This window comes from Lampetra planeri, chromosome 2 (genome assembly GCF_965212315.1).
Source record: "Lampetra planeri chromosome 2, kcLamPlan1.2.h2, whole genome shotgun sequence".
Classification (NCBI taxonomy): Eukaryota; Metazoa; Chordata; class Hyperoartia; order Petromyzontiformes; family Petromyzontidae; genus Lampetra; species Lampetra planeri.
The window spans coordinates 24,761,723-24,774,351 of NC_136108.1; the positions used below are offsets into that span (position 1 = coordinate 24,761,723).

A 12,629-nucleotide genomic window follows, 5' to 3' on the forward strand; every position below is an offset into this window, starting at 1 on the left:
GAACATGCAAACTCCAAATATACAGGCGTCAAGGTCGGGATCGAAACCACGACCTCCTTGCGTACACCAGGCGAGGTAGTTAACATCTCGCCACCCGCGTCAATCAATACTCGACTCGTTCACTGCGTGCGATGCAGCGACACGGTGCGGGTTCTCCAGTGGAAAAAACCCGGCGCCTCCTGAGTCACGCCGGGCTAGCTTGGCACGGACCCGGAACGGCTCGGTTTGTGCAGTGGAAAAGAGGTATCTGTTACGACACAGCAAGGCTAAGCCAAGCACACCTTGGGGTTGTGTATCATATATACCACAAGACACACTTTCTACCTTCAAACACCTTGCAATCTCACCCCCTGGCAAGACACCGCAGCCCCCAGGTGCCAGAGGAAGGGCCTTATTGCACCCTCAGGCTCAATCACAAGGCTCACTTTCAGAAAGTCAGCATGTATTGAGGTTTATGGAAAAAGATATGTGTGCAAATGATTTCCCACACAATGTTGCCATTATTTTATTAACAATTATAAAATGTGCGTTTTCTCCCGTCAGTCGTATATTTGATAATGGCCAAGGAAACAAAAGAAACCCTATGTTTAGGTTAACGCAGAGTTGATAATTTTAACACGAAGGCTTTCGCGACCAATTTCCATTAAAGGGGTATTTTGGGTTAAATCGCGTAAATGTAAATGTGTCAATAAAATATGCCAATTAGTTACTAGGTCAGCACACCGGTGTGTTGCAGAGTAAACCCACGACACGGTGGGTTTTATTTACGTGACAAACCTTACTAATTGGCTGTGTCGGGTGGTGGCGGGTTGAACGACACATTTATATTTATTCGATCTAACCCCCCCCCCCCCCCCAACAAAAAATCCCCTCTACTGTGGAGAGTTTATCATCTGCCATTTTCGTCGTGTAGACTTTTAATATGCTGCTGCTGCGTAGGTCTCGAGGTTGTGCTGCAACCCAGCTCTGTGATGTTCCCGCGCGTTGCACCGCGCGCATCGTCTGGAATGACTTGGGGGTGGTGTGGGTGACACTAAGCTCCGCGTGCCGGGTTTTGAGCTTCTTGAGGAGCCGAGTGCAATCAGCTCGCCGCAGACCGGAGGGAGTGCTGCCATCTGCTGCTGCACACATCAAGCGGCGACCACACGCTCATCAAAGACAAAGATCCCCCCGGATAGCCTTGAACACTGTTGGGGCAAGTGCTGTTTCGCGAGCACCTATGAAGGCCGGCACGGCACACGAGGGGGCGAGTAGCCAGCAGCACCACGCCCGACCGCCTTTGTCTCCCCAGTGGCGATGTTTAATACACACCGACACCAGGTATCCACTTGAGGCCGAGTCGACCTAGGGGAGGCCCAGGACCGGTTCAGATTATGGTCGCCAGTGTTGGCCGTGAGCGGGAATCGAACTCGGTTCGCCAGGTTTGTAGCGTGGCGCGCCAAACGCGACACAACCGCTTCCCACACACTTACCACCAAAAACTCGCCACCACCACACTCACCACCAAACACTCACCACCACCACACTCACCACGCTGCATATCGTACTGAAGCACATGCAGTACAACCCGGATTGCACATTAGACTTTGAATATTTCCGCACTTTTGCAAACGTATACATGTTTTGGGAACTGTGACATGAGGCCGCATTGAGCCATGAACTTACAGCGTGATGAGAACGTGCTTCGTGATGCTCACTGGGCTGCAGAAGGATCTGGCGGGCGGGGTGAATGATTTTACTCGAGGATACAACCGAAACAGACCTGGAGAACATAACTGCAGACTGTGTCGCAAATGTCATCGTTCTACTTCACGGTAGTCCTGAAACGTTCAATATTTCAGTTAAGCATTTATGTTTCGTCATAAAAATAGATATTTTTGTACAAAATAACTTTGTACAGCTATTTTAATGATACTGAGGTGAAGCACTTATCTAAAGTGTAAGCGATGGATACATTTAGGTATTCAGCGTGGAGCTGAAATGCAGATTAGATTGAAACTCATACTATAAACATCCTGTACCAAAATGCAATGAGGGTGACAAGCTGAAGTATTGTGGCTATACACATATCTTACAATGAGTTTCTCAACTTTGGCAAATCACTAAAACAAGCGCTCCCCCCCCCCCCCCCCCCTCTGAATGTCCAACTTAAATTTGACCCGAAAAAAAGATTGCACGGAGGAATAACGCGCCCACGGGATGTGCACACCAACTCGCGGAACGAGGACAGCGCACGAGAAGCTGACAGAGCATCCGAAAACCGTGAACACGTTTGACATTTTACGACGGAAATCATTCCGTCGAATTACACGTTTGATTTTCATTGTAAGTTGAGAAGGTCCGCTGCTTTGACAAGTAATGCGTTGAAGCAAATGAACACTTGGTAATGTTACCGCAAGTGTAGGCGGAACTTGGGAGCAAGAGGACAGTCGAAACGGTAGAATTAAATCTGTGCTGGTTAAACACATTCCTTAACTCCGCCTGTCAAATAGTTTATCTTATTGTGAAAAAAATATATATATATATTTGTTTTATCTAAAATGCTCCTAAAATGTTTTGTAAATCATAAAGAGCATTTTGATGAGTCCGTTCTTTGTGTGTAAGCTGTGTGCAATGTGTGTGATATGTGTGTACGTTTGCTGTGTGTGTTGTGTGTGTATGTGCGTGTGTGAGCTTTGTGCGTGGGTGCTGAGTGCGTGGTAGTAAGTTGTAAGCAATTGTTTGTGTCTTGTCGGGTAATGCTCGAGGCATCTACATGACTGACTCGGTTGAAAGACACTCTTGACATGGACTATGGCGATTACTTTTCAAGGCTAAACACGTGCTGTTATTATTATTTTCAGCTATGAGAATTAAAATCTAAGGTGGGGTATATCCACTGGGAACTACCAAGACTCTATCAAATATAAAGTTACGTGAAAAAACTAAAATAAAAGCAAGCATAATTGCGACACAGCGACTTGAATGAAATATAATTGTTAAGCATCATTACGTTGTGTGCCCATGTCAAAACTTTACACGTCTGTAATTATCAAAGCCGAAGGTGACGAGTGGGGAGATGTGGACTGCACAGGTATCCCTCGGTTTACGAACGTTCGGGTTGCGAATTTCCCCACGAACAAAATTTCACGATGGCCACGCGCGCCGTGAGATCATCAAACGAGAAGCCCCCCGGGAGGCTGCGGCGCCGTCATCCGCGTCAGCGTCACGGCGTCCCTGCAGTGCAGCAGCAACGCCTCCATCGTCGTCGCCTCGCCACTCATTGCAACATGCAGCAGATCTTGCGGCGAGTTCTCTGAAAAGGCTACATTTGTTTATTTTAAATTCATTATTATTATTCAATCGTTTTAATATTTACGTTTTTTATTGTGACTTTTTGTTGCGTTGTGAAAAGTGATCGAGGCGCGTATTGTTTTGGGTCAGGAGTAGACGCGGAACGACTTTTCCGAGAAACACGTCCCGAATTTTTAGTATTAAATTAACGGGGGGGAAAGCCGCAGCGATTGACGAAGAACTGCATCGCATCCCTTTCGTAACAATCCAGGCATACCTACAACTACTCCTTCCTGCAGCGGGAGAACCCTTCACCATGAAGTCACAATTACCCCGGTGACTTGCAGATCACAGTCGGCGACTTTGATGCCATTCCTCCGAAAACTTTCACGTGAGTCTTGAAGGAGCGACAGTTTTGAATGTTACTCATCAAATACAATGTGACTCTTGGGAAAGAAACAAACAAACCCCCAGCCTTTAAAACGTTTAATTAAATATATATTGTATTTCCATCCTCCTCCTCTGCGCACGCACCCCCGTTTGGCGTGTAACACGACGCACGCGCGAGCAAATGCCCTTTTGTCCCGACGTCCGTTAAAAATGTTTGCCCGAAATAAATAGACGTTTTGGAAAGATCATTTTTTTTGCGGGCCAGAACCGAAACACTCTCTCGCGCTCTGTCTCAGAAGTGTCTAAGAGCATGAAGTGAAACGTAGAGCCCCCCAAAAAACAAACCTCATTCAACAGTCCACAGATTGTGAGCGGCTCACCGGAACTTTAAACGCATCGGCAGAGTCACTTCACAGGGTGTTGCGGCGGACTGCGCCGGGCGATGCTATACCATGGTGCACACCGTGTTCAGCGCCGGGTCGAACCGCACCGCTTTGCTCTCGCCGGGCCTTGCGTTCGTGTCGTACATCGTGTTCTCAAACGACGCTTGCCCGTTGGAGCTCTCGTGTCCCGTGCAGCTTCTGAACCTGGCCTTCGGCCTCGTTCTGTGCGGAGCAGAGGGACAGAATAGAACTTTGTAGCCGACTGCATGCGATGACCAGGGTTGCGCTGCGAACTGTCGTGCTGTGGTGACATCTAACACGTAGTAGTAATAGTAGGAGCCTTTCGCGATCAATATTATCCATAAGAAAGGTTTTTTTTATTGGGTTAGATCGCGTAAATATAAATGTGTGTCGTTTAAACCCGCCACCACCCAACACAGGAAATTAGCAAGGGTTGTCACGTAAACAAAACGCGCCAAAAGAGTTACTCGTTCAGCACACCGCTGTGTTGGAGAGTAAACACCGCGACATTTACCATTCAAGTTTACTCTCCCACACACGTGTGTGCTGCACTAGTAACGAATTGGCACGTTCTGTTAACATGACAAACCTTACTCATTGGCTGTGTCGGGCGGTGCCGGGTTTAAACAACACACTGGTGTGGACCAGAGCATGTTCGCCACGAGTACGTGTGGTTAATGCAGACAGGATTCCTTGCAAAATGTTTCTGTTTGGTGTTTTAACATCTTAACAGCTGATTCATTGCCAGAAAAGGTAAAACCTATTCTTATATTTAAACAACACATTTATATTTACGCGATCTAGCACAACAAGAAACCTCTCTTATGGATTGTAGTGTGATGTCCGACGTTTCATTCTACGTACTGGGAGATGCTTCAGGAAGTGAAATGAGCGGCTCGAGGAACTCCTGGCACGAGGAGCGAAACGTTGGACTTCATGCGACAACACGCGGCGTCAGCGGACAGCGGTGGGCAGCGACATCACAACAAAAACGACTCCTGTACACACCAATCACATCGTGCGTTCACACTCACCAGACCCTCACCACTCACCACTGACATAGACACTCACTTAATCACAGCGCACACTCACACTCACCAGACACTCACCACTCATCACTGACACAGACACTCGCTTAATCACAGCGTACACTCACACTCACCAGACCCTCACCACTCACCACTGACATAGACACTCACTTAATCACAGCGCACACTCACACTCACCAGACACTCACCACTCACCACTGACATAGACACTCGCTTAATCACAGCGTACACTCACACTCACCAGACCCTCACCACTCACCACTGACATAGACACTCACTTAATCACAGTGCACACTCACACTCACCAGACACTCACCACTGACACAGACACTCGCTTAATCACAGCGCACATTCACGCTCACCAGACCTCTCACCACTCACCACTGACACAGACACTCACTTAATCACAGCGCACACTCACACTCACCAGACCCTCACCACTCACCACTGACATAGACACTCACTTAATCACAGCGCACACTCACACTCACCAGACACTCACCACTCACCACTGACACAGACACTCGCTTAATCACAGCGTACACTCACACTCACCAGACCCTCACCACTGACAAACAAAGTGCGCCATACACCACCAGCTGCCATATTGTACTGCATAGGCGGCGTCACTTCCCGTTGGCATAGTGCTGCAGTGCATTCGTGTGTTTCATCCATCTACATTTATGTAAAATCTACAGTCTGTTCTCCAATAACGCAGGAGTTGTGTTCCCGAAGAACACCGCCTTGTCATCTATAATAGATGATATAGGGGTAAAGCACAGTCCGCGATAACATGCGAGATGTGTACGCAGGCTGAACAAAAGCTGAGGCTTGTGGGTAGCGTCTAGAAGCATCCAGCAGCATCCCGCTGCCTTGCCACTGCCTTGTGCGATGCTACGCCGAGGCAGCCGTACGACCGCTTATTCCTATTTGTGCGACGTAGTTCCATTTGCTCGATCGCGTGATATCCAATTCGCATCCGCGTTATAAAAAACGAGTTCCCCCATACACATCCATCGCGTTATATCCAATTTGCATTATGAAAACCACACGCAGCGTTACACGAGAACAGGCTGCAAATGTAAAATCTTCATGTATCTTGGACATTCCATTTTTTTTGTTATTGCGACCCAACACGAGCCCAGTACAGAGCACCGGTCGTAGTACAGGAGCGGGGGGGGACAGAAACTTCTGGAGCAAAACCCCCGGCCCCCCGAGATCATCACGCCAGGGGGCTTAACGAGGGGTGGCGGAGGGGTGCTGGAGATTCCGGCTCTCTGCCCCTCCCAAGTGGGGACTGCGAGCGAGAACATGAGGAGAGCCGACATCAATGGGCAGGGGAGGATGAGGGGAAAGAAAACTCACATGGGGAGGTAAAAAGGGGGGGGGGGGGGTGGCAGAGAAAGGAGGGGATAATCCATTTATTAAAGCGGTGACTATTCAAATACACGACATGAACAAGGATAGGTTGAGGGTAATTACGTGATGGTAATTACTTGAGGGTAATTAGGTGTGCGCATCCTTGCGACATCTTGTTCACGGTGCTGCCCGTGGAGTCTCCCTCCAGTGGAGGCCTAGGCTATTAATCTACCGCGTGGGGGAGTTGCAAAACTACAACGATCCTTGACATGGAGGTAGGAGCACGCAAGGCATTGCTTCAAGAGTAAACGTGACCACAGATAAACTAAAACTAAACTATTTTTTTATTTTATCAGGTAAGGCCCCACTGGGCTGTATGGCTTTTTTCAGAAGCGACCTGGCTATCGCAAATGATAACGAAATGTATAGCAGCCAAATACTCTAAACTCGTGACGTTGATTCTAAAATGTGGAAGGAAAAACTGGAGGAGCCGGAGAAAAATCCACGCGACCACGGGGAGAGACACGCAAATTCTAAATATACAGCAGGCATCGTCAGGGTCAGGATCGAACCCACGACCTCATGTACACCGGTAGAGGTAGTTAACATCTCCTAGCCATCGCGCAATTGCACAGCGGTTGCGTTTCGCCCCCCGGTGACGACGACTAAGGGCGGCCTTCGCGAGAGTGGGTTTGGGCGGGCGCCGCCGAGCGCCGGGATACTCGCCTCTGCTTGTACAGATAGAAGGCGAAGCCGGCGAAGATGAGAGCGAAGAATGGCACGAGGATGGCGATGGCCACGGAGCTGCTGCTGGTGCCCCTGCGGGTAGCGCCCGACTCTCGCCAGCCCCCAGGCTCCGTGAGGCCTGTGGGAAAACATTGGTGGGTTCAGCCAGAAAGTTCACGCGCGCGTGCCATCGCAATCAGAATGTTTATGTTCGCTGGGGGAGTCCGATGAGCTACGAAGCTATTTTTTCACAGACGTCTTAAAAGGAGCACTGGGTCAGAACGTTACAACAACAAACAACACGACGGGAGTGCAAAGTATAGAAAAGGTAAGCAAATCGCTACAAAAAGTATAGATAAAACAAAACAAAAAATTATTCTACCAGGTACAGCCCACTGAGATGTTAGTTTATTTTTCAGAAGCGACCCGGCCACAAATGACAGCTCAAAAAAGTGGCTCATCATCATAATCACGTGGAAATATATAGAAGAAAAATACCAGAAACGAACATTGATTCTAAATGTGGAGGGAAAAACCAGAGGACCCGGAAAAAAAAAATTCCACGCGACCACAGGGAGAAAAGATATGCATCATGTTTGTATATATGTTGAACTTCTTTCACACCGTACGTAGCAAACCATGCTAATCAGAGGTGCGGGGGAAAGGACAACAAACTAAACACAAAATAGCAGTTCTAAGAAATGAGTTTTCAATCTCGATGATTTAAAAAAGCATTGCTCCCAGTGGCTTCCTAATGTCGGAAAGAAGAGCTTTCCAGACAGCCGCAGAAGCGCATCTGAAAGCGCCGTGCGATGGGGTGGCCACCGTCTTTGGTCGATGGGAGCGCCACGTGCCGGAGCAGCCAGGTGGCTCTGTGAGGCTGCCGTCTGTGTCCCGGTCTGGCCGTGTCGGTCTCAGTTTCAGAAAGTCTCTCCGGTGTCCCAAAAACATTTGGAAAAAGCAGGATTTTGCCGCCGTTTTACAATTTTCCGACCTCGCGTTTGACACTTAGCGGAGGTGAAGCAGACCCACTACGATGGACCGATTCCATCATCGTCAACCCGGCGAACGAACATCAATCACACCTCCGATTAGCCGTGGTTGGCTGCGTACGGTGCAAAAGAAGTTCAACATACATACATACAGTACGTATAACCGATGATATCCCGGTCACCAGAGAGACAACAACCCGAAGGGGGCACACCAACGGGCCTTTTCTCCGGGGGCCAACCAACGAGCTGCTTTCACATCTGTTCCGGAAACAAGGTCCCTCCAACTCAACATCAATGGGCGAACTTTCCCGGACCGAGTGCGAGTATCTCGCGGAACACAATGAAGATGCAAAACCTCGACGAGTCTCCAATGACCCAACAGCCCAGCCACTACCATATCCGTGGCTAGACAATATCTCGTCAAGGAGCGTAAACCATCACGCGAACTCCAGTCATCCTCACAGAGGATTTTGGCTCGTGATCGAACAAAGACGGTCACTGTGTCGCGCGCTTCTGCCGCTGTCTGGAACGCTGCTCCTTCCCATATTAGAAAGACACTGGAGCTATGCACTTTAAAATGATCATCAAGATTGAAAACTGATTTCTGTAGAACCGATTTTTGTGTTCAGTTTGTTGTCCCTTCACTCGCACCTCCGATTAGCACGGCTGGCTACGTAGAGTGCGAAAGTAGTTTAACACACGTACGAACAACCGCACGAAGCGTCGTCTGGCCACATACGCGTTACAGGAAACACGCAAGACGTGTAAAATGAGCACCGAACAAAGGCGCAGGCGTGCAGCGTCTCACCCAGACGCTGCACTCCAAACTGCCCGAAGCCTTTCGCGTGGATGAACCCCTGATAGACGTAGCTTCCGTGTTCCGCAGACACCTGCAAAGAAATCAAACCGAGCGCAGTTGAAATACAAAGTGCATTTTATCACGTAAAATAACACTTTTCAGTTTGAACAAATTAATTCAAATTTACTTTAAAATCAAACAATCACAATTACGCCTGGCCTGTTATACGTGATTTGCTGTTCCTACATACTTTGGAAATTCACACCGTATTTCTGGGTTCTTGAATGACAAAAAAATGCTAACCAAAATCAAACAATCACTAAACTTTACTCATGTTAAACTGACTAAACTATAGGCTTATCCACGCCTACAATTATATTATGGAGCATTCAGACGTGAGGGTGACTGTACTGGGCGATCCGTCTATAGAGATCGCAATGTCTCTGTGTGTGCGCGTAGGTCGGTGTTTCTGAATTCTGAGTGTCTACAGCAACAGCATGACATGGGCTACCTTACTAGACTCTGAGGATTCCTTGTTTAATGCAAATGAAAAACTCGCAAACGTTTGCGATTTCCATTCGGGAAAAATGAATTTGTTGCTACCAAAAGAATGTCACGTGAATAATAACGCAAGAGCAATGTCATATTTGTCACCTTGTTGAAATTGACAACTTGATTATAATTCCTACTCACGTATCCATCCATGACCCAGTTTTCATCCTTGAATTTCGTGGCAGAAGTCTGCGTTTGGCTTGTGATCGTGAATATGTGCAGCGTCAGTCTGGCTTCTTGCCGCTTGTATATTCCTAACACATGACACCCACCGCAAAGCACAGCTCAATCTCAATCCAATCGCAGATGTTACAAGCCACCATCTATCAACTGCTGGATGGACGCGCGCCCCAAGCCATCGCCATCTATCCACAGCTTTTGCGATGCCAACGTTACACCGTGCGACCGCACGTCACGAGCCGATTTCATTTGCTGCATTCCACGGCCGATGTCTTCCTCTCCAGGGACATCGTTCTCATTTTCGCTGTCATTCCATAATTATCCTCGGCCACCGACCATCATCCCTCTTGGCGATGAGTCCTGCCCACCTATTTTTGGTAACAGTCCAGATAATGCCCCTAACCTGCGTAAGTTATCTCATCCATGTAGTTCCTCTTGTTTTTGTCTTTCTCTAACCAACATACGTCCAGTCTTGTTCTATAACGTGGCAGTAGTTCCTGAAGGACACCACGTTATGGGAAAAATCTCGTTATCATGAATGAGATATAATATGGAGGTAAAGCAGAGTCCATAATAACACCACGTGAGATGCGTACGCCGGCCGAACAAAGACTGAGGCACTGTGGGTAGCATCTAGAAGCATCCAGTAACATCCCGCCTTGTGTGATGCTACGCCGATGCAGCCGTACGACCGCTTATTCCTACTCGCGCGACGTAGTTCGTTAATTCTCGATTGCATTATATCCAATTCGCATCCGGGTTATAAAAATGTGTTCCCTAAATACATGTCGCGTTATATCCCATTCGCGTCATGAACACTACACGTTACAGGAGAACAGACCGTGTATGTATGCATATATTTAAACTACAAGTGTGTAACCACTGTCGTCCACACCCCATGTGCTTTTATATGTCAGAGTGCGCCGCTGTCTGCCAAGCCGCTAGGTGGGCGTGCCTCCTCGGCTGGGCCGCATCCCCCTGGTTAAGGAGGATCACATCCCATCTAAACCATTCCATTGGCCTGCTGCAGTCTATATAATATTTATATATTCGAGATTTTACCAGGTAATGACCACTGAGCTGCTACATAGCTCTCTGTCAGAAGCGACCCGGCCATCACCAATGACAGCTCTACGAAGTGGCTCGCCGTCATCCGGAAATGGACAGAAGCAGCCAAATACCCCAAACACGTGATGTTGTTTCTGAAACGTGGAGCGAAACACTTGTTCGTAGCGCAGCGTGCTTACCGTTGCACCACCGCTCCCCCAAGCTCTACCCCACCACACACAACCAGCCGATCAATTTGCGGCGTTGTTCATTTTAACTGCCGGGTGGACAGAGGCGAGGGGTCGGGGGGGGATTGAAGAAACCCATGCCCTTGTTTCAACTAAAATGCAACTCTTATTTCCAATGATATCACGCATTACGCAACATACAAAAAACACAATTTTTGTTCCTGGGTAGTAAGTGTTATTTTGTAATTGCTTCTGCCTAAAAAGCATAGAAAATGGCTATTATTCCCCACAAACTTTGCTTTTGTGACCAGGACAGTGATATTTAGAAATTTACCTATTTTCAATGAGAAAACGGGCGAATTTGTGTCTTTTCGTTCACATAAAGTCAGAAAACAACATATGAATCAAAATTAACATGTATTTATACTAAAGTAAGACAAAATTTACTACAAAAGATTTAGAAGTGAGTAGTTGCAATGGCGGAGCCAGGATTTTCAGGTAGGGGGGGCAACCCCTCCAGCAATGAAAAATGATAGGAGTTGTTATAGTAAGTTGCTTTTTATTTGATGCGTGTGCGGCGATGGCGCAGCCATCGATCGAGGGTCGAATTCGAACCGTGTGTGATCGGCATCGCGCTCGCTGAAGGTGTTTGCCTTCAGGGAAGTCGTGTACTGTATACGCAACTGCACACAATTCTGTGAGTCACTTATAACTGCTTTGCCGTTACTTATTGCAAATTATGGACTCAGACTATTGTCCTATCATCTCATAGAGTCCCTGGCACGTAATACTATGCTACACAGTGGCAGTGGGGGTCGCAAAATGCCGATTTATTACTAATTTATTACTAACCCCAATGATCGAAATTAAGGATCATTGGGGGAGGCACGTGTCACCCCTCCCCCCTGGCTCCGCTAGTGAGTATTTGTGAGAATAGGTTTTCTCATTTTTTCTGACAACAAAACAGGTGTTAAGATATTAAAATACCAAAATGACTTAGCAGCGCTCCCGACATATATTATTTCCTGCCTCAGCAGCTCTCCGGCTATATTTTTCAACTGATGACGATTGCTTGTGTTGCGATCAAAACGTCGTGATATTGTTATTATTTTTATTAATTGTATTATTTTTCTATCTACGTGGCTTTACCAAAAGACCCGATATACTCTGATATGCATTGTCTTTGAAACTGATTGGTCTACACCAGAGACAGTTTTCTTTCGAGCCCCAAACGGTGTTAGACCCAAGGATGCCAAAAGGCATTTGATTTGAGACGAGGCTCAAAAGAAAGCTGTCTCTGGTGTGGACCAATCGGTTTCAAAGACAATGCATATATTATCAGAGTATGTTTTTTGTTTGCATTCTGACCACAAGTATTGTGGTTAATGCAGACATAATTCCTTGTAAAAGGTTTCAGTTTGGTGTTTTAACATCTTAACACCTGTTTTGTTGCCAGAAAAAAGGGGGAAACCTATTATCATATTTTGGTACTGGCAAAAAAGGTCCCATGAAGTGAGTCGTTTTTCGAGATTTACGATTATACTGTAAATCACTTTCACGAATCAGCCCCCAAATGTAGTCTATCATGTTCTCGTTATACTGTCCTTGGTAGCGGCGTTCAAAGTCCAGTATATCCTGGTGGAAGCGCTCGCCTTGCTCCTTTGAGTAGG

General features: G+C 47.3%; 1 protein-coding gene across 1 annotated transcript in view; it reads right to left on the bottom strand.

Annotated features, from left to right (window-relative positions):
• Positions 1-3,745: 3,745 nt before the first annotated feature.
• Positions 3,746-12,629, bottom strand: part of LOC144724246 (CUB and sushi domain-containing protein 3-like) — a 256,770-nt gene continuing 247,886 nt past the window's right edge. The window contains exons 56-59 of the mRNA XM_078603219.1: positions 9,686-9,798; positions 9,002-9,083; positions 7,202-7,340; positions 3,746-4,268 (exon numbers count right to left, since the gene is read on the bottom strand). Coding sequence (XP_078459345.1) covers positions 4,109-4,268; positions 7,202-7,340; positions 9,002-9,083; positions 9,686-9,798 — 494 coding nt within the window. The 3' untranslated portion in view covers positions 3,746-4,108. The remainder of the gene's footprint in view (positions 4,269-7,201; positions 7,341-9,001; positions 9,084-9,685; positions 9,799-12,629) is intronic.